Source organism: Podarcis gaigeae (genome assembly GCF_964106915.1).
Source record: "Podarcis gaigeae genome assembly, chromosome: 2".
Lineage (NCBI taxonomy): Eukaryota > Metazoa > Chordata > Lepidosauria > Squamata > Lacertidae > Podarcis > Podarcis gaigeae.
The window spans coordinates 7,174,460-7,196,584 of record NC_139679.1 but is presented as its reverse complement, the minus strand read 5'-3'; the positions used below and the strand labels follow the sequence as shown (position 1 = coordinate 7,196,584).

The 22,125-nt window shown below is 46.3% G+C and overlaps 1 protein-coding gene across 1 annotated transcript; it reads right to left on the bottom strand.

Moving 5' to 3' along the window:
- Positions 1-1,863: 1,863 nt before the first annotated feature.
- LOC310840171 (keratin, type II cuticular Hb5-like) lies at positions 1,864-20,564 on the bottom strand (the record flags this gene model as incomplete). The annotated part of the gene is made up of 9 exons (XM_083729450.1): positions 1,864-3,453; positions 3,577-3,608; positions 7,005-7,225; positions 7,740-7,865; positions 9,661-9,825; positions 10,262-10,357; positions 10,999-11,059; positions 13,369-13,577; positions 20,097-20,564. The coding sequence occupies 9 exons, from the start codon at positions 20,562-20,564 to the stop codon at positions 3,194-3,196; spliced, it is 1,638 nt and encodes a 545-aa protein (XP_083585576.1). The 3' UTR covers positions 1,864-3,193.
- Between the last annotated feature and the right edge of the window lie 1,561 nt (positions 20,565-22,125).

The window sequence follows — 22,125 nt, the reverse complement described above, 5'->3', positions numbered from 1 at the left end:
GTGTTCTGTGTGCTGCGCTGGCTCGCCAGATGCAGCTTGTCACGCTGGCCACGTGACCCAGAAGTGTCTGTGGACAGCGCTGGGTCCCGGCCTATAGAGTGAGATGAGCGCACAACCCTAGAGTCTGGCAAGACTGGCCCGTATGGGCAGGGGTACCTTTACCTTTGTGTACATGGCTGTACGCTGTGGGTAAGTTTCAGCTACGCAGGGCTAGCCCAAAACATTTTGGCACCTAAGCCGAGCAACAAAATGACACCCCCCTCCCCCAAAGAAGAAAGGGTAAGTGAAACTCTACGTCAGGAAAAAGAGGAGAATGCAGATCTACACCAGGATCTGCTGTCCCTATGGATCTGGCCACCCGATGTGGTCACCTCTCGTTACCTCCTGGATGGCCCTGCAGCTATGTATAGGATAGCATTTGAATGGCTGGAAAGCCTTCCCATCTTGATGGCCCTACAGTTCAGAGATAAAAACACACCCTTCTCAGTATCAGTGCCAAGCTGCTTCCCTCACCAGGGTGTGGTGTGGTGGATGGCACAAAGAGAGGACACAGATGAGGGAGGGAACCCATTCATTGAATGAGGAGCACCACATTGGAAAGGACACAGGGATGGAGAGAGTAGACCAGGGTCATCACAAGCTTGGATAATATATGCATGTGCGCATCTTGGAATTTACCAGCATGTTGCTTGGCAGTGGACCCATAAACTAAGTCCACTACAAAGCAATGACCGCTCCCCACTTAAAACGGGGGGCACCCTTTGCGTGGACGCGCGCAGCCCCTAGATCTGGAGTGGCCCCTTGGCTTTGCCTTCCCTCAGGTGGGATACCTGAAGGTCTCCGCCTACCTCAGTCAGTTGTCCAATCCCACCTGGGGGAAGCGTTGCCAAGGAGACCAGGCCAGGTAGGGGAGGGATTACCTGCCCACACAATAGAGGGAGGATCTTACCTGGGAATCCTCACTTGGCTCCAGAGCCTCTCCCACCCTACCCACCCTCAGTTAATGTCTTATTTTGCAGGTTAACTTTTCTTCACAGGTATGCGGGCGCTGCTACGTTAAGGTTGCTGTTAAAGGGCCGGAAAGGAATTTCTCTGCATTGGCAGGTTTCACCTTTCCCGTAGCAAAACGTCACAACTTTGGTGGTATCAGGCCTTGGGCGGAATCCTTTAGTCCATCTTCCTCTTTGCGGCGGCGATACCAGGGTTCCCCGTTAAAGGGGTTTCTGAAGGAAGGCTTTGACCGTACGCCGAAAGGTCGTCATTGCTCTCCCCTGCGGCGGCGGCGTAACGGGGGCGGCTATCTCTGCTTGAACATATGTTCTCCAGAGCCATCCCCCACACACACTGGATAACCCTGAAGCTCCCTAGGTCCCCGGCTGGGGACTGGGGAGTGAGAACGCCCAGTGCCTGAGCCCACATTTGAAATTTAATAAAGTTGTGGCCAATTTAATCCCATAGCACGTTGTCTTGAGTCGTTATTCCACATGATGGGGGGGACCGCACGGGATCTGGGGACTCCGCCTGTCCACACAATGTCATTAAGGCAGGTATAGGCAAACTCTGCCCTCCAGATGTTTTGGGACTACAGCTCCCATCATCGCTGACCACTGGTCTTGTTAGCTAGGGATGATGGGAGTTGTAGTCCCAAAACACCTGGAGGGCAGAGTTTGCCTATGCCTGCATTAAAGTGATGTTTTTGCAAGTAATCATTCAATCAAATAACAGAAGTGCATATGAGAACCAGCTGCCTGTAGATTTATCAAACAGTCTTAAAACTGAAAAATGCTACCCATAATTTAGCTCAACCATAGCATTCATTCTCTGCTGCATGGTTAAAGCTAGTCAGACTGGAGTCATTGCTTAGCTGAATTGATTTATTTAAAATTGAAGTTCACATGCACACACACAAAAGCAGAGGTTCACATTTTTAAAAAGCAACCCACCAGACAGTAAAAGGCATGCCCAAACCTGAAATACTTTCTTGTTGGGCTATTCTCTGCTAGCAGTCATGCAGTGCTAAAGCTCTGTCACTGAGATATAATTTGGCAGATACACAAGCAGCTGAAAAGCAACCCGACTCCCTTTCTCATTCACCAAAGACTGGTGTATTCAGCTTCATTTAGGCTGTCTGAATACCTTCACCTCTATCATTCACAGAAAGCACTTTGTCTTCTTTTGCAAACCGGTTTTGGTTATACATTCTTGGCTTGCATGAACACACAGCTTTGTGCAAACCAGTGCCTAGATCGGGTATTTAAAAAGAGCTGGCAATGCAATTATGTGCATGTCTACTCAGAATCAAGCCCCACTGAATTCACTGAGGCCTTGCCAAGGTAAATGTGTACAGGACTGCAGCCCAAGAGAAATTCTTAGAAGATAGATGTCTCTGGCTATTAACCATGGCATCAAACTGCAAGTGCAGTATGTATTTAACTACTGCTGGACAAGCAATAAGGAAGGGCCATAAAATGTTTTGTAGCAGCAACAAGACATTGCTGGAATCAAAATACCAGTCCATATCCCCACCTCCCTTCCAGGGAAAATACAGCAAGTTTTTTTTAAAAAATCTAACCTATGACCCATTTGAGATACATATATATGATCACTTACAGTATTAAGTCCCTGTCTGGAAGCACCCAAAGTTTGTCTAAAGAAGCAATTTCCCAGGACAAAACCAAAGGAGAGAAGCAAGAAAGGGTGCAAAATTCTGGGTATTTGCAGGTAAGAAATAGACTTTGAACACAATATTTTCAGCAGGAAGCTATGTACTTTTTTTTTATCATCAGAATACACGGCATTTCCAAATGAAATAAACCTTCCCTTTCACTGTAGGCGTTGGAACTTGCTTTCGTAATCAGTTACCCTGAAATGACAACATCCTCTTAAAATCAGTGTTTTGGGTGATGAAGGGGTTTAACTGGAGCTGAAGGAAAGCCCCTGGGGGCTCCTGCCTTACCTCCGTTTGATCTTAGAATAAGGGACCACAAAAATAGCAACAGTCTTTATCCTGGTTATGCAGAAGTTGGTTGATACTCAGAATTCACTGTGAATTGAAAGTGACATAAGATTAGGGAGCCAATAAAGGTGGATGGACCTGTCCCCAAGGATTGTCCTGAAAAGTACAAGAATTGCTGAGTCAAGGTACAAATGCTGAATCAACAACTTCAGGCATGCAGAAACCCAAAGTCTAGATTTAACCTCTTGATGCGCAAGGAGAAGCCGCTGCTACATGTTTAACGTTGGAGCTCTTCACACTCTGGGTGCTAAATCCTTCGGGAGGAGGGGTATGGCTGTCTCCACATGGAAGACCCGCATCTCCACAGGGAGCCATGCCTCTTTTGAAACCTGCTGGGCTGCAGGGATCTCTTCCATTTGTCATAATGTGTCCACCTCTTCCGGGTCCACAGTGGTGGTCAGGATTGCACACAACGGCGCCCTGGCTCCTCTGCACAGCTGGGGAGGGAAAGGGGAGGAAGGAACCACATGATGAGATACATAGAAAGGGTCCACCCAAAACAGAAAGAAATGAATAAATTAGCAGTGGCATTTCTGGAGGCATCTCTTGGAGGTACTTACAGATGTTCACAGCACATTCTCCATCGCCCATCCTAGCAGGAATTAAATAGATTGAAACATCTCATTAGCTGAATATTAGGCCTAAATCACCAACAATTTCATAGCTAGAAATAGGTTGTGCATGTATACGTGCATAGATATATATATATATATATATATAGATAGATAGATAGATAGATATAGATATATATATATATATCTGTGTATGTATGTCTGTCTATATATCTATCCATCTGTCTGTATATCTACTGTATTTTTTGCTCTATAAGACTCACTTTTTCCCTCCTAAAAAGTAAGGGGAAATGTGTGTGCATCTTATGGAGCGAATGCAGGCTGCGCAGCTATCCCAGAAGCCAGAACAGCAAGACGGATTGCTGCTTTCACTGCGCAGCGATCCCTCTTGCTGTTCTGGCTTCTGAGATTCAGAATATTTTTTTTCTTGTTTTCCTCCTCCAAAAACTAGGTGCATCTTGTGGTCTGGTGCGTCTTATAGAGCGAAAAATACGGTATCTATCCATCTGTCTGGCTGTCTGACTGACTGACTGACACTGTCTGTTTAGGTATGGCCCTTTAAAGAAGCAATCCAAACTACCCAGACAGGGGTACAACATACAGAAAAAACCACAACTTGGCAAAGGCCAGCATTAAACAGCACCCACAGCAGTAAATTCTCAATGAGAAAAGGTAAAAGGTAAAGGATCACTGGACGGTTATGTCCAGTCAAAGGTGACTATAGTGGTACCTCTGAATGCAAACAGGATCCGTTCCGGAGCCCCGTTTGCATGCTGAGTAGAGCACAACCCTCGACTGTGCGTCTGCGCATGTGCAGGTCACAATTCGCTGCTTCTGTGCATGCATGTGACATCATTTTGAGCATCTGTACATGTGCGAGTGGCGAAACCCAGAAGTAACGTGCTCCATTACTTCTGGGTCGCCGCATGGCGCGACCTGAACATACTTAACCTGGAGCTACTTCAACCTGAGGTATGACGGTATGGGGTTGCGGCGCTCATCTCGCTTTCAGGCCGAGGGAGTCTGTGTTTGTCCATAGACAGCTTTCCAGGTCATGCGGCCAGCATGACTAAACCACTTCTGGTGCAACAGAACACAGTGATGGAAACCAGAGCACACGGAAACGCCGTTGACCTTCCCGCCGCAGCAGTACCTATTTATCTACTGGCACCTGGCGTGCTTTTGAACTGCTAGGTTGGCAGGAGCAGGGACAGAGCAATGGGAGCTCAGTGAGAAAGTCACCACCCAATTGCAGGTGGGGAAAAGCCTGGGAAAAGTCAAACCAGCAGGTCCTTCATGTTGTGAATGCTACCTGTCACCACCTGGGGGCACGTTTATCAGAAAATATTCTAGCTTGTAAAACTAGTGAGTTTAAATCCTCCTGTATAAAATTTTCTCACTGTGCTGATGTTTTTTTTAAGCATGTAAGAAAAATAAAATGAGAACCTGGCTTGGCACAGGACTTTACATTCATTCTTCCCTCCTTTATTCTGATCACTTGTGCATAGGAAAAAATGCACACAGAACATATATACTTTGTTGTGTTTGCTTCTATACTCTTTACGAAGCGCTTTACACATGAATAAATGTCAATGAACCTCTGCATCTACGCTAAGGAACTTCTGTATGTTGCAAAGGATTCTGGGGATTCTGTAGCATATTCTAGGTGTACATTCTAGGTGTTTTTGTGTGTGTGTGTGTTGCTACCATCTTAGATAGACTGAAAGCATAGCCTACAGAACAGGTTCTCTGTTGCGGCTGCATATGGCAAAGGAGGATAAATGATGGAGAACAAGCTGTCTTTCAGTGAATTTTGAATCATTACTGATTTACTTATGGACCTTTATATGTGCACTGCATGACGAATACTCTCATTGCCTTCTGATAGCTGCCTGCAAGGATAGGAATCTCCTTTGCCCCACAACATAATTATATGGCAGGGGTGGGGAACCCGTGAGTCTCCAGATGTTGCCGTGCTACAGCTCCTGGTTTTTGAGCTGAAAACTGTATCACAGAATTTGGAGAAAGTGTCAGATCTGAAGACTAATTACCGGTACATCTCAAGCCAAGTATTAGTCTGGGAGATGTGAATTAAGTCAGTTCACTTAATGACCGCTCCCCGCTTAAAACGAGGGGCGCCCTTTGCAGGGACGCACGCAGCCCCTAGATCTGGAGCGGCTCCAACAGCATAGGCTTGCCTTTGCCTTCCCTCAGGTGGGATACCTGAAGGTCTCCGCCTACCTCAGTCAGTTGTCCAATCCCACCTGGGGGAAGCGTTGCCAAGGAGACCAGGCCAGGGAGGGGAGGGATTACCTGCCCACACAATAGAGGGAGGATCTTACCTGGGAATCCTCACTTGGCTCCAGAGCTTCTCCCACCCTACCCACCCTCAGTTAATGTCTTATTTTGCGGGTTAACTTTTCTTCACAGGTTTTGCAGGTTAACGTTTCTTCACAGGTAGGCAGGCGCTGCTACGTTAAGGTCGCTGTTAAAGGGCCAGAAAGGAATTTCCCTGCATTGGCAGGTTTTGCCTTTTCCGTAGCAAAATGTCACAACTTTGGCGGTATCAGGCCTTGGGCGGAATCCTTTAGTCCATCTTCCTATTTGCGGCGGCGATACCAGGGTTCCCCGTTAAAGGGTTTTTTGAAGGGAGGCTTTGGCCGTACGCCAAAAGGTCGTCATTGCTCTCCCCTGCAGCAGCGGCGTTACGGGGGCGGCTATCTCTGCTTGAACATATGTTCTCCAGAGCCGGCCCATCCCCCCCACACACACACTGGATAACCCTGATGCTCCCTAGGTCCCTGGCTGGGGACTGGGGAGGGAGAACGCCCAATGCCTGAGCCAAGGTCTACCCACATTTGAAATTTAATTGGCTATGGGCCAATTTAATCCCATAGCACATTGTCTTGAGTCATTATTCCACATGACGGGGGGGGGGGACCGCGCGGGATCTGGGGACTCCGCCTGTCCACGCAAAAATGTGGACCAAACAAAAACAACCTTCATCCCTATTTATGATACAGTTTCCAGCCCCCCCCCCAAAAAAAAATCCCACACACAAGGTGCATTTTAAAAGCATAGGTTGAAATAAAATATATTTAGAAATCTGCATTTTGAAATAAAGTGATATAGTAATGTATGTTTGCAAATAAACCATGTTTACAAATATGTATTCGCCTGGAGATTTCCTGTGCGGATCTTTTTTATGCAGATTAATTCAGAAACAACACAATAAGGGTATTCACGTGTTACATTCAACAACTGTACAGTTTGCAAACCTGTGTACACCATAGGTTGATTTGTATTATACAAATCAACAAATGTACACACTTAATATTGCAGTGAAACTTTGAAATTTGCTTTTCTGGGGGAGCTTTTCTAAAATAGACTTTCAAATGGGTCCAGAGGAGTCTCACCTGAACTCCTCTCCTTCCAGGAGTTTCCTGTAGGTGGCAATCTCGATATCCAGGGCCAACTTGAGGTTCATCAGTGCCTGATACTCCCGTAGCTGGCAAGCCATGTCCTGCTTGGCTTTGTGCAAGGCCTCCTCCAGACCTGCCAGTTTGCATTTGGCATCCTTCACCGCCATCTCCCCACGTTCCTCAGCTCCAGCTACCTCCTCTTCCAGTTTGCAGCGCTGTCGGCACAGAACACACAGAGGGAAGGTGAGAGACAAAGAAAAGAGCACACAACAACAAAGTTCTGTAGCATGAAGAGTCTAAGATGAATCTCCATTCTCCTTTGGTTTTCACATGTTCCCCAGGCTTGCACCACTCTACACTCAGGTCCAGTGGTACAGATTCAGGAGGCAAAGGAAGAGGGAAGAGGGCGAAGTTCCATTGCAGAGTGGAACTCCTTGCACTTAAGGGATGTGTTAGGTACAACCCAATGGACATCAAAGGGAACAAGATAGTTCTCATCTGGATGTTTTGGAGCACACATCCAACTCACTAAGGATTTCACATAATGAAACAAACCTTATCTCTTCTTCCAACACAGGCAGAATGGGTCTTGAATAACATATCCCCTTCTTAAGATGACAATGTGTTAATCAGCCACAAGAACTGTTAATATTAGGTCCATCACCGTTATGACACTCCTCAACAATAGTGGTGTTCTTGTTGCAGCCAAGCTCCACTGGTCATTCTCACCTGGGATTTAACATTTGAAATTTCAGCCTGCAGTCGGTGAACCATCCGAGTCAGCTCACCAAGTTCATCCTTGACATTGCGTAGATTGTCACAGTGTTTGGCAGCCGTTGTCCTCAGCTCCTGGTACTGCAAGGAGAGAAGTGATGTGGCTGAGCAAAATACCAATATATCTGAAACCCATATGGATAAGTTGAACCTGCTTGCCAAACACATACTCTCTCACTGAGCTATAGATGGTACCTATCACAGGCAAGTGTTCCTCTACACCAGCGATTCTCAACCTATGGGCCCCCAGATGTTGTTGGACTACAACTCCCATCATCCCTGAGCTCTGGCCTTGCTAGCTAGGGGTGATGGGAGTTGTAGTTCAACAACATCTGGGGACCCTTGAGAAAGGCTGCTCTACACCCAGCTTCCTCCAACCTGAGGCCCTGTAGCTGTTGTTGCGACTACAGCTCCCATCGTCCCTGACCATTGACCACATGGCTAGGGCTGAAGGGAGTTGGAGTCCAGCAATATCTGGAGGGCACCAGGCTGAGGAAGGCTGGCCTGCATTATGGAACCAACGAGGAGAAGCTGGCAGAGGGGAGCTGTTTTAGGTGGTCATCCCATGGCATGCATACCAGGTGATTCCAGCCTTATTATGTGTGTCACCCAGAAAACTATTGTCGCTAGGTGACCAATACACCAATGTGGTGTAGTGGTTAAAGTGTCAGACTAGGACCTGGGCAGCCAGGGTTCAAATCTCCAGTCGACTACGAAGCTCATTGGGTGACCTTGGGCCAGTCACTGACTCGCTGCCTGACCTACCTCACAGTTATTGTGGGGAAGACCTTGGAGAAAAGGGAGGGATATAAATGCAACAAACAACCAGGAGGAGGAGGTGGAGGAGGAGGAGGAGGGGCTGGCCCATCTAGCCCAGCATCCTCTTGTCATCACAAAGCCACTTCCGACATAAGGAGGAGGTGGTGTTGCGGGCTCACGCCCCCAACAATCGTGAGGGGCTGGCTCCAGCCCCGCGTGACCAGGGGAATCCTCGGGCTGCGTCAGCACCAGAGCCAGCCAATCAGCTGGCCTGGGTCATTTAAGGCTGGTGCGGCCCCGGGATCTCCCCTTTTCATCCCAGCTGCAGATTCGGTTTGCCACACCCACCCTTTAGGTTTTCCTTCTGACATTGCTATGGACTTCTGTTGGTCGCCATTAAGGGGCCTGGTAGGAATTTTTTCCACTTGGCAAATTGGCCATTTGGTTTTTTTCGCCTATCTCGTAGCAAATCGTCACAACATCTCTTGGTTATGGCGGTTAGGCATTGGTAGGGGTATTATTATGTAGATGTGTTGGGGGGGAGGAGCGCCACCACCTCCCTCAAATATTTAAGGGTAATCTGGTAAAGGATTCTGGGGGACGTTGCCTCGTCCGAAACCTATGGAGGCCATGGCCTAAAACATGCCCCCGAGCGGTGACCCCTGGGGGAGTTCCTAGCAATGTGCATCCCAGGCCCCTCCCCTGTTGGTGTTAAGCCTTTCCGGTTTTCATGCTAACAGGCTGAAGCTGGATAGTCTGATAGGACCAATGCCTAAAGCCAATACCGCTCTTACCTGTAACCAATAAAGTTGTGGCCAATTTTTGCCCATTAACCTTAATCAATGGTGTCCTGTGTCTTTATTTATTCTAATTGGGGGGAGGCGGGAATCGCCACACAATGGCCAACCAGAAACCTCTGGGAAACCTACAAGCAAGATTTGATCACAAGAGTACTCTCCCTCTCCTGTGTGTTCCAACAGCTGGTATTAAGAAGCATTGCTGTCTCTAGCTATTTAGGTGGAACATAGTCGTAATGGCTAGTATGGGGTACACACACACACACACACACACACAAAACATATATAATGGAGATGTTCAAGAAGACAGATCAATGAACCTGACACTGGCACCAAGCCTCAGCCTCGGCTCGACTCCGGGAGGCAATGTCTTCGTACCGACGGTGGAACTCTTCAATGATGCAGCCCACATCCAGGCCTCGGCTGTTGTCCATTTTCACTGTGACACAAGTGTCTGAGATGCATGACTGCAACTCACATATTTCCTATGAATTACACAGAACACATTCAGCCTGTGGCTGTTGAATTTCCTTTTTTTAATGTCACAATCCTGAGTTGGATAGTAAACTATTTTACTTGGGATCATTTTTTTTAAGTCTAAAAAAAGGATGCTTGTACCTAGACCTTAAACGCATTTATGTCTACATAAAGTGGTGTTCATGCATAATATTCAACAAGTATACAATCTGAGTGGCTGTGTACACAAATAGTTGAGGTGCACATTTAGGTGTGACAATGACCCTGTGTACATATCAGTCAAGAAGGGTACCTTTATTTCCACTTATTTCAGGGGCTCTTAGGATGACAGCCTAAATCTTAAATAATTGGGGAGGGGAGCCTCTGACCTTCCAGACAGGACCATGGGAACCATTTTGTAATGACAACCAAGCAGCATGAACAAATATAAACATTCCTTGTTACCTCTTCAAATGTATTTCTGTAAAAGCAGATGTCTTGCATTAAAGTTTCCACCTTGGCTTCTTTCTGTGATTTGTCCATGAAGACACAATCCACTTCCTAGCAGAAGACAAAAAGGCACAGTGCTGAAGCAGAGTTTCATCACAGCTCCTACTATCTGGGTTGCCTAGACAGCTAGTTAGTGAGGAGTATTGTTTTACATCACTTGCATGTTAAGAAGCTGATGTAACCAAGTGCTTTGTCAATAAAGAATTAAAAATCCAGTTGCTTATCCTCATTGTTCTGGTTGTGTTCAGGACATTTATGAATAATTTGCACTTTCATAAAAGCTTTATCTAGCTGGTATACAACATGCAAAGCTATAATAAAATCAGCAAAGGCATCCATGAAGACATTGTTAAAAATCAATAAAACATAAATAAATACTGGTCTGCTTGAAGTGCTTCAAGCCAGGTCTTTTGAGTCTTCACCTAGACCAGGGAAGGAGAACCTGAGGCCTTTCAGATGTTGCTGGACTCCAGCTACCAGCAGCCCCAGGCAGCATATGATGTAGTCCCTTGTCACATGGAAAGCCACAGATTAATCTCTTTTGGTCAAGTCACTACACTGCATTGGTTCTCCAGAACAAAGTGATCATATTCTTGTGATACTTCTTGGCATCTGATCCATTCTGATACCATACCAACAAACCACCAATAATTCTCTCAAGGTCTTTAGCAGAAATATGGCCCATCACTTGCCTTCTTAAGTGCAACATATTCATTTTCAGCACAGGCCCTTCGACTGCATTCTTCCTCAAACCTGGGGAGGTTATAAAGACAGACTTCATGCATTAGTGACTAATAATTAGTATCACCATGTTGAACCACAAAGAAAGGAAGGCCTTTCTAAATAGGTCATTATGTCCTCAGATGACTAACCCAATAGTGACTTGTTAAGGCTTGGGGTCTCGTTGAAATAGTCCACTTATGGGTAGGCTGGACCACTTCCTAACCAAAGCCGGCCCTAACATTAGGCAGAGTGGTGGCAATGGCAAGGAGTGGCAACAAGTTGTTGGAAGACAGAGCAGTGAGTTTTGTGTGATCTGCCCTGCACTGTCTAAGCAAGCCAGCTGTCCCATCACCAATGTTGAAATAAGATTCAACTGCCTGTCTGGCTGGTTTGTGTACACAAAATGGTGGTGGTGTCGGGAAGCCACCATCATTCCTTTGCATCGGGCAGCAATGACCGCTCCCCGCTTAAAACGGGGGGCGCCCTTTGCGGGGACGCACGCAGCCCCTAGATCTGGAGCGGCTCCAACAGCATAGGCTTGGCTTTGCCTTCCCTCAGGTGGGATACCTGAAGGTCTCCGCCTACCTCAGTCAGTTGTCCAATCCCACCTGGGGGAAGCGTTGCCAAGGAGACCAGGCCAGGTAGGGGAGGGATTACCTGCCCACACAATAGAGGGAGGATCTTACCTGGGAATCCTCACTTGGCTCCAGAGCTTCTCCCACCCTACCCACCCTCAGTTAATGTCTTATCTTGTAGGTTAACTTTTATTCACAGGTTTTGCAGGTTAACTTTTCTTCACAGGTATGCAGGCGCTGCTACGTTAAGGTCGCTGTTAAAGGGCCGGAAAGGAATTTCCCTGCATTGGCAGGTTTTGCCTTTCCCGTAGCAAAACGTCACAACTTTGGCGGTATCAGGCCTTGGGCGGAATCCTTTAGTCCATCTTCCTATTTGCGGCGGCGATACCAGGGTTCCCCGTTAAAGGGTTTTTTGAAGGGAGGCTTTGGCCGTACGCCGAAAGGTCGTCATTGCTCTCCCCTGCAGCAGCGGCGTTACGGGGGCGGCTATCTCTGCTTGAACATATGTTCTCCAGAGCCGGCCCATCCCCCCCCCACACTGGATAACCCTGATGCTCCCTAGGTCCCCAGCTGGGGACTGGGGAGGGAGAACGCCCAATGCCTGAGACAAGGTCTACCCACATTTGAAATTTAATTGGCTATGGGCCAATTTAATCCCATAGCACATTGTCTTGAGTCATTATTCCACATGACGGGGGGGACCGCGCAGGATCTGGGGACTCCACCTGTCCACACAAAATGTATTGGGCAGGCCCTGTTGTTCATATTCCAGGCACAGACTCCATGGCTCACATGACTCAAGGTGCCCCCATGATGCAAAGGTCCCTGCATATAGAAAATGAGCAAGTTTTGCCCATGCAGCCAGTTTGGGGAAAGTGAGAAATGAATGAATGAATAAATGAATGACAGGAGTTTGGGCCATTGATCATCATGACCTGGTTGTGGCCTGGTCTGATGTGGGTCGCAACAGCAGCACAGCCACCATACAAATATCTATTGGCCCTGGGTCACCCAGTGCATCGGGGATGCAGGTGGCACTGTGGTCTAAACCACTCAGCCTCTTGGGCTTGCCGATCAGAAGGTCGGCGGTTCAAATCCACATAATGGGATGAGCTCCTGTTGCTCGGTCCCTGCTCTTTTCAACCTAGCAGTTTGAAAGCACACCAAAACGTGCAAGTAGATTAATAGGTACTGCTCTGGTGGGAAGGTAAACGGCGTTTCCGTGCGCTGCTCTGGTTTCGGTGTTCCATTGCGCCAGAAGCGGCTTAGTCATGCTGGCCACATGATCCGGAAAAACTGTCTGAGGACAAACGCTGGCTACCCTGGCCTGTAAAGCAAGATGAGCGTCACAACCCCAGAGTCGTCTGCTACTGGACTTAACTGTCAGCGGTCCTTTACCTTTTTACCACCCAGTGCATGATTGTGTTAAAGGTGGGTGCTAGGTCTAAAAAAGTTGAAGAGTTCTCAATGTGAGCATTGAGAGCATTGAGCCAACGGCCAACTGCTGCCAAGCAGTGCAACTCACACCACACAGCTTCCCACAAAGAATCCTCAGAGCTCAACCGTCACAGAGCTACAGTTCCCAGCACCCTTAACAAACTACCTCGAACCCGGATTTACCACTTCATTGAGGAAAACATGGTGGGCCTAATGCAGAGAATAACCTGCAGAGAATAACCCTGTTATTCAGCCATGCTGCTGTTGCGACCCACCTCAGACCAGGCCACTTAGAAGAAAAATGCTGAACCCAGCCCTGGAGTTCACCTCCTCTTGTTCCCTTCCATGCTTTCTCTCCAGTTGTTCATTTCGACCTTCAGCTGATTCCTCTCCCATTCCAGGCACTCCAGCTCCTTCCTCAGCCTACTGATGTATTCGCTAAACAGGGGCTCCATGTGGCTTTTCTGGCGCTTCTTCTCCTTCAAGAAGTCCCACTTGGTCTTCAGCATCAGGTTGTGCTGCTCCAGGAACCGGACCTGAATGGAGAGCAAAAGCAGCTTAACGGGAGAGCATTTTTTAAAAAACAAAAGGGTGGTGTATTGGTTGATCATGTTATTTATTCACATGCCTTGTAAGAAACTAGACAGCATCTTAAAAAGCACCTTGCCAACAAAGGTCTGTATAGTCAAAGCTATAGTTTTCCCAGTAGTGATGTATGGAAGTGGGAGCTGGACCATAAAGAAGACTGATCGCCAAAGAATTGATGCTTTTGAATTATGGTGCTGGAGGAGACTCTTGAGAGTCCCATGGACTGCAAGAAGATCAAACCTATCCATTCTTAAGGAAATCAGCCCTGAGTGCTCACGGGAAGGACAGATCCTGAAGCTGAGGTTCCAATACTTTGGCCACCTCATGAGAAGAGAAGACTCCCTGGAAAAGACCCTGATGTTGGGAAAGATGGAGGGCACAAGGAGACGGGGACGGCAGAGGACGAGATGGTTGGACAGTGTTCTCGAAGCTACCAGCATGAGTTTGGCCAAACTGCGGGAGGCAGTGGAAGACAGGAGTGCCTGGCGTTCTCTGGTCCAGGGGGTCACGAAGAGTCGGACACAACTAAACGACTAAGCAACAATGTAAGAAACTAAACTGGAGAAAGAATGCTTTTTGGGAACGTTCAACCATCCAAACCCCCATGCACTTTGAACTGCTCCCCCATGTGAACTGGAAGGTCTTACATATACTTCAGTTGAGAAGGCATATATGTGCAGAGAAATGCTTCTGCTGATCTGCCTCCACAATACAAAATGTCTATAAGTGCATAGATTGGGGATGAGGATTCCCATGTCCTGGGGGAACCACATGTGACCTTCTGGAGTTCCCTATCTGGCCCTTGACAGTCCCCCAGGCCACATCCAATTCTGAGCCACACCAGCCTTCCTTTGCACTTCCCTTGCATGTTTTTGCCTGGCTGGAATATGTTCTCGAACTCTGATAATGCCGCTTGCCTGCCTGGGCAGAGGATAGAGAGGGGCGTGTGAGATACAAATAAACCAGGCTATGGCAAAAAAATTAAAATTCCTATTCCTTGCTCTGCCCACTTTTGCTCTAACCTTCACTAACAGGTGGCCCCCAGAAGGTTGCCCAGAAAGGAATGTGGCCCTTGAGCTGAAAAATGTCCTCACCCCTTGATTATGGTATCAGAGAGCATTATTTTCACTCTTTTTTGTACCACCCCGGTCATGCCTTTCTCCCATGTAGGTGATTTGGATGTATCCACAAGGAGGAAAACACATGCAAAGGGATTTCACTGGGACTGAAACCCCATATCAGTTTTGCAGAAAAGTTCTGCATGAGGACTATCCTATCTTCTATTGCAACGGATCCTTACATATGTTGTTTCTGTATCCATTACAACAACCCTGTAAGGAATATCCTTGCAGAGGGGAGCAGGGATTGACAATGAAAGAACACTTTCTCTAAGTTGAGAGAGGAAGAGGGGGCATTTAAATTCACAACGCTTATCCATTAGCTCCTGTCTGCAGCCAGCAAGTTCCATGCTAATGCAGTGATCCGGGAGGGGGGAGGGGAATCATTTTGTATTTTTATTTCTTATGTCTGATTTCCCAAGCACATTCTGCTACAGGTATAATATAAGTGTAAACATTAGTGCCTGGAATAGTATTTTGTGCTCTGGAAGGAAGAAAGAAGGAAAATTCAAATAAACATTGACAGGGTTAGTTTCCTCAAAACATAATACACTGGAGGCTTATTGTGCTTTTACAGTAAGTAAAATTGTTGCAAATGCATAGTGTAAGTGACCAAGCATTACGGGAGAATACAGAGAGCACCCATCACTCCTTTCAAAAAGTGGGCAGTGTAGATTTAACATATAGATTAAGAGAACAAGAAGAATGTATGTTTAAAGAAGACTGGAAAATGTTTACTGAATATATGGGTGAAAATTGTATTCATTTAAAAACGGTGGTAGCATTAAGATAAATTCAACAAATTCAAATTTTTTAATGAAATGATTTTAAAATGTTGTCTTATTTTATTGTTGTTAGCCGCCCTGAGCCCGACTTCAGCTGGGGAGGGCGGGATATAAATAAAAATTTATTATATATTATTATTAACAGTGTAAATAAGTTTCGATAGATGTAACAATGGATTACTGAATGGTTTCGTTCATGTGTTTGCAATAAGTTTTTCAAAAGCATCTTATAAATTCACTGTTCAGGGAGGATACTGGACTAGATGTGACTTGCCCAAGACAACAAACTGAATGCAAAGCATTCCCACAACCTCACTTGATTCCCAAGCCTCACTTGATCCCCACAACCATTTCTGCTTCAGAAGGCAAATGTGTCAGACTTGGGAACAAGTGATTGGGCTGAGACCGCAAATTTCCAGCCTCTGCAAAACTAAACCATCAAAATATTCAAATCCCGAAACATTAAGTTCTGATAACCCAAGCCCAAAAACATTAATTTCCTTTCCATGTCTCCCCAAAAATCAATTCACCCCCCCTTCCCAAATTTTCTCAACAACAACAGCAACAAAAAGTGCCCCGCCCCACAAAAAGAGAGTGGTTCAGCTTCAGCAGGTTTTTAATTGCTGCTGGAAGCATTCTCTGGCATTCTCTGGCATTTCCCAAACTGTTAATTTCCACATTATACTTGAGCATTCACATGATGTAAAAGCTACTTCTGGAGAGGTAATGGAATATAACTCATGTTTAGGGGTCATTTCTATGTTACATGAGGGACGCAGGTGGCGTTGTGGGTTAAACCACAGAGCCCAGGACTTGCCGATCAGAAGGTTGGCGGTTCGAATCCCCATGACGGGGTGAGCTCCCATTGCTCGGTCCCTGCTCCTGCCAACCTAGCAATTCGAAAGCACATCAAAGTGCAAGTAGATAAATAGGTACCGCTCCAGTGGGAAGGTAAACGGCGTTTCCGTGAGCTGCTCTGGTTCGCCAGAAATGGCTTAGTCATGCTGGCCACATGACCTGTACGCCAGTTCCCTCGGCCAGTAAAGCAAGATGAGCGCCGCAACCCTAGAGTTGGTCAAGAATGGACCTAATGGTCAGGAGTCCCTTTACTATGTTATAGGGAATCCCTATGCAGCCCCCTTAACCTAAAAAATTGTGAAAGTGGTGAAATTTGGGGCAGTATACCAGCATACAGCTCTTTCCAGGCAAGGATCATCGGGAAACAAAATCACACATGTGCAGAAATTGTGGGAGAGTAGTGTGTCACTGTTGTGAGTGAAATTTAATGCAACACACTGGTATATAAATAAGGGGGTGGGGAGAGACCATGGATCCATAATGCAACAGGCACTGAAGTGTGAAAGGAACATTAGCAAACCTGAGAGAAGAACTAGCATTATATCAGGAAAAGCAACACAATATGTCCCGCTGAATGAACCCACTGCTGGCTCTTTTGAAACTGTTTTTATTGTATGCTGTGAACAGTCCTGCAACTAAAAAATAAATAAAAATCAAAGAGCAATATGCAAAATGACCTCAGCAAAATAAAGAGAAAGAAAATTCCAATTTCTCCTTCCTCCCTCATGATTACTCTGCATCCTTCCGCATTCTCTATCTACACACAAATACAGAGCCAATGACCTGTGATTTTCACACTGTTAATGCTCGGGTCAAACAGAATTCCCCCTTTGTCTTCAACCACATACAATTATCTGACCACTGCTTGATCAGTTTGAAAGCCCATTCAGCTCAGCATCCTGTTTCCATAGTGGCTAACTAGACACCTCTTAGAAGCCCACAAACATGCTAAATCAGACAACTGGCCCATTTAGCCTAGTATTGCTCCAGGCATGGCCAAACTTGGCCCTCCAGATGTTTGGGAACTATAGTGGTACCTCAGGTTACAAACGCTTCAGGTTACAGACTCCACTAACCTGGAAGTAGTACCTCGGGTTAAGAACTTTACCTCAGGATGAGAACAGAAATCGTGTGCCGGCAGCACAACGGCAGTGGGAGGCCCCATTAGCTAAAGTGATACCTCAGATTAAGAACAGTTTCAGGTTAAGACCGGACCTCCAGAACAAATTAAGTTCTTAACCCGAGGTACCACTGTACAATTCCCATCATCCCTGACCACTGGTCCTGTTAGCTAGGGATGATGGGAGTTGTAGTCTCAAAACATCTGGAGGGCCAATTTGGCCATGGGTTTCAAACAGGGGATACTCCCAGTCCTATCTGGGGATGCCGGGGATTAAATTTGGGGCCTTCTGCATGCAAAGCAGATGCTCAACCAGCAAGCTGTGGCCCTTCCCATTTTATCCCCTTTTCTCCTTTCTGCATTTGATTCCTAGGGTAATCTGTTTCCACACACCCCAGAAACTGGCCATTGAAACAAGCTGAAAGGGTGCTTCTCTTGCAGAGGGTGGACCATTCAGCTGATTTGGATATCAGTACCAGCCTCTGCATGGACTGGGTACACCTCCCATATTCTTATGCAGCCATCCCTCTTTGTTTTCAAAACCCCAGCTTTCAAAATCTGTTTGGAACATGACTAACTTGCCAGTGAGGCCAAGAGAGCAGCTGGTGCCACCAGAGTAGGACTTCAGGGCACAGGCCAAAGGGCCCACTCAGCAGAATGAACACTCCCACTTTACATTGTGGGTGCCCTTTGTGGGGTCTCACGCGGTGCTACAGTTCCCAGGGAACTTACTGGCAAACCGGGACTGGCCTGCCTCTCAGTGTTCTTTTTTGGAGGTTCATGCCCAGCCTCAGTGGTCAAGTTTCATTGCTGGGAAGTGGGACCAGTCCCATATATATAAGGGGGTGGAGCTGACAGTATCCAGGCAGTCGGCTTAGGAGATTCACCCTTCCTGCCCTCCCTTAGTTTAATGTTTTCTTGTTTGCAGGTTAGCTTTTTCTTCCTGTTTAGCGAGCACTGCTATGGTCTATGACTGGTTGCTGTTGAAGGACTGTGAAGAAATTTTTCTGCTTTGGCAGGTTTTGTCTTCCCAGTAGCAATTCATCACAACTTTGGCAGTTATGGCCTTGGGTGGAATCCTTTAGTCTTTTCTTCCCTATAATGGGGGGCGTGGGCATGAAGTGGTGACCCCCCCCCCTGCAACAGCGATTCCAGGGTCCCCCTCTTAAAGGGGTTATATAATGGGTTTCACTGGCCATATACTGAAAGGTTGTCAGTGAACTACCCTGCATACGGGGATATGGGCTGGGCTGCCTGCTACACTTACATCTCGCAGAGCACCCCTATATTGCATTTACCCTGATGTTTACCATATTCCAGTTCCCCCAGCTGCAGGGCCTAAGCCAAGTTCTTCCTACATTCAGAAGTTTAATAAAGTTGTGGCCTAATTTTAATTCCATATAACATTGCCGGAGTCTTTATTCCTTCCTTTTGATCCCTGGGGGCTGGGGCTGTCGCCACCTGGTCACACAATGAGCAGGAGGGCCGTCAAATGCCTCAGGGGTGGCGTACCAGATTTCAAAGTAAGTGAAGTATTCCATGTTGTCATTTAAAGGGGTTGCAGAGGACATAAGGCCATAAGGTTCAGAGTCTAAGATTACCTAACTGCATTACTACCTTGGAGAGGAGCGAAGTCCAAAAATGTATAAGAGAATCTCACACTGGCCACTTCTTATATGTAATAGCAGCTGTTGTCCATGTGCTCTCAAAGTGAGTAAGGATGGGCAAACCAGTCCATGGTTTATGGCACTTTTCCATGTGTTCAACCAGAAGTCTGCCCTGCCCTCTTCCCACATTCTCCCCCTGCCCCACAACAGCCACATGAAAACCCACATTTAAATATGTATTTAAAAAACATTTTATCTCCAAATATGCCTCTCTAAACATTCTTTTCTTACAAAATACACATTTTTAAATGTATTCCAAAACTTTTTTTGCATAGAAAACTGGATCAGAACACTTGGGAATGTTGAGACCAGTGGACAACCAAGTTCCAATCTGCACATTGGTCCAAGAGATGCAGATTACCGTATTTTTCGCTCTATAAGACGCACCAGACCACAAGACGCACCTAGTTTTTGGAGGAGGAAAACAAGAAAAAAAATATTCTGTATCTCGGAAGCCAAAACAGCAAGAGGGATCGCTGCACAGTGAAAGCAGCAATCCCTCTTTCTGTTCTGGTTTCTGGGATAGCTGCGCAGCCTGCATTCGCTCCATAAGATGCACACACATTTCCCCTTACTTTTTAGGAGGGAAAAAGTGAGTCTTATAGAGCAAAAAATACGATAGTTTAGTATTAACTGGGAAGGGAGGGGGACAGAGAAAGGGCCTGTTCTCTCCTGAAGATGCCATTGCATTCACAGGAGAATCGGAAGCAGCTGGCATCTGTCTTTGGTGCGCAAAAGTCTCCCATCTCTGACATTTCTTTGCACAAGTTTATATTTTCCTATTTCAGTTTGCTTTCCAGTATTTTTTTATGCAGTTGGAATTTAGGGGCTTTGGGGCAAGTAGCATGTAAATGATTGAACAGCAGGCTTTAAGACACCTGGTCAAAGCATCGCATTGAATGCTGACCTCTTAACTCACCTTGTCAATGAAACAGGCAAATTTGCTGTTCAGGCACTGGAGCTCGTTTTTCTCCTGGCATTTCATCGCTTGGGCGGCAGAGTTGATTTCCAGGTTGAGAGGTTGCAACAGAGACTCATTGCAAGTCACAGGAGTGATGAAGGGCGTCCCAGTTCCGCTGGCAATGGGTCGCCTAAGCCCATATGAGCCATAAGGACTGTGACTGAAGCCAGTGCCAGAATAGCCGACTCCCCGATGGCCATATCCATATCTAGCGGAGTGGTAGCCAGCGCTGGAATTTCTGGATCCTCTTGAGCTGATGCCACCCAGACTTCTGCTGCTAAAGTAACCAGCTGCCCTGAACCCAGAGCTGGATCCCTTTGAAGGGCTGGGAGAGCTGGTACGGTCTTTGCTCCCGATCGGCGGAAGGACATCTGAGCAGGAAGTAAAGCTGCTGGGTCTGATCCCAGGGCTCGATGGAGAAGACATTGCTTCTGAAGTTCAATGCGTTCGAAAACGAGGAGAGTTAAAAATTGCAGGAAGGGCCCACACAAAACAGCCTGATCCACTCTGAAAAGAGCTTGGCCTTTATATCTCTTTGGAGAACTGGGTTTGGCAGTCTCATAATGGGGAGATCAGAACGTTTCCAGCATTTATGAGCTTGGAATGCTGTGCTTAATTAAAAAAAGCAAAGTGTGGCTTATTGAGCCTATAAAATATACACAGCTACTAGTCATTGTCCAGAATGCACAATCTACAAAGCTGTATTTTTCACTCTCCCTGGTTCTTGTTTTTTAGATTGTTAATGGCAGGGGTGCCAACTTGAATAAAATATTGGGAGGGGGCATAATTGATCACAAAATGCTGCACATGCACTCCAAAATGCCCATCAACTTTGGGGGCAGCCCCCTGTCTTCTACACAAGTTGGAAAGCTAACATTGAAAGCTGTTGAAATGGAAAGTGCAATAAATATAAGTGTGTGTGTGTGTGTGTGTGTGTGTGTGTGTATACCCTACATTTCCCCCCTACAAAGCATGTGCTCAGTGCAGCTTACAAATAAAAAGCAAACATAAAACAATAATGAGCCAACCATTAATTATTACTACTACTAATAATAAGTCATGCTCAAGATAGACCTATTGAAATCAATAGACCAATATTTCAATGGATCTATTCTGAGTATGACTAATTGAAAATAACAATAACACATGATAATATTGTTAAAATATGCAATAGCTTGTACAATATTATTTCCTGATATACCTACAGAATGAGTGAAAAGTCTCTAGCATCTCAAGGAATAAAAATTTCAACTTACACATTTCTTCAAATATTTTCCCGAATTCAAATACATTCAAATACAGCCAAATGCATCAATAAACACAGATAAAACTTGCATAGATTTAGAAAGATTTCCATAAATACATAATCTCACATATATTTATGCTCTTCCCTGAATTATGATCACAAGGGGAAAGTGGACTGGCTCAATGAGAATTAGCCAATGGGTGTGGCAGGCAGGGACACTATGTTGCATTTCCAGCAGCAGCTGATGACTAGAGTTGCAAATCTACCAGATAACAAAAGGAGGTGATGCTGTGTGTGTTTTCTTCCACCCTTTTATACTTTTTTAAACCTTTATTTCTGCAAAACATTTTTAAGCATGCTTATGACTACGAGTCTCTGTGGGTTAAACCACAGAGCCTAGAACTTGCTGATCAGAAGGTCGGCGGTTCGAATCCCCGCAACGGGGTGAGCTCCCGTTGCTCGGTCCCTGCTCCTGCCAACCTAGCAGTTCGAAAGCACGTCAAAGTGCAAGTAGATAAATAGGAACCGCTCTGGCAAGAAGGTAAATGGCGTTTCCGTGCGCTGCTCTGGTTCGCCAGAAGCGGCTTAGTCATGCTGGCCACATGACCTGGAAGCTGTACACCGGCTCCCTCAGCCAATAAAGCAAGATGAGCGCCGCAAGCCCAGAGCTGGTCACGACTGGACCCAATGGTCAGGGGTCCCCTTTACCTTTACTGCATGCATGTGCACCTCTTCCCTTAA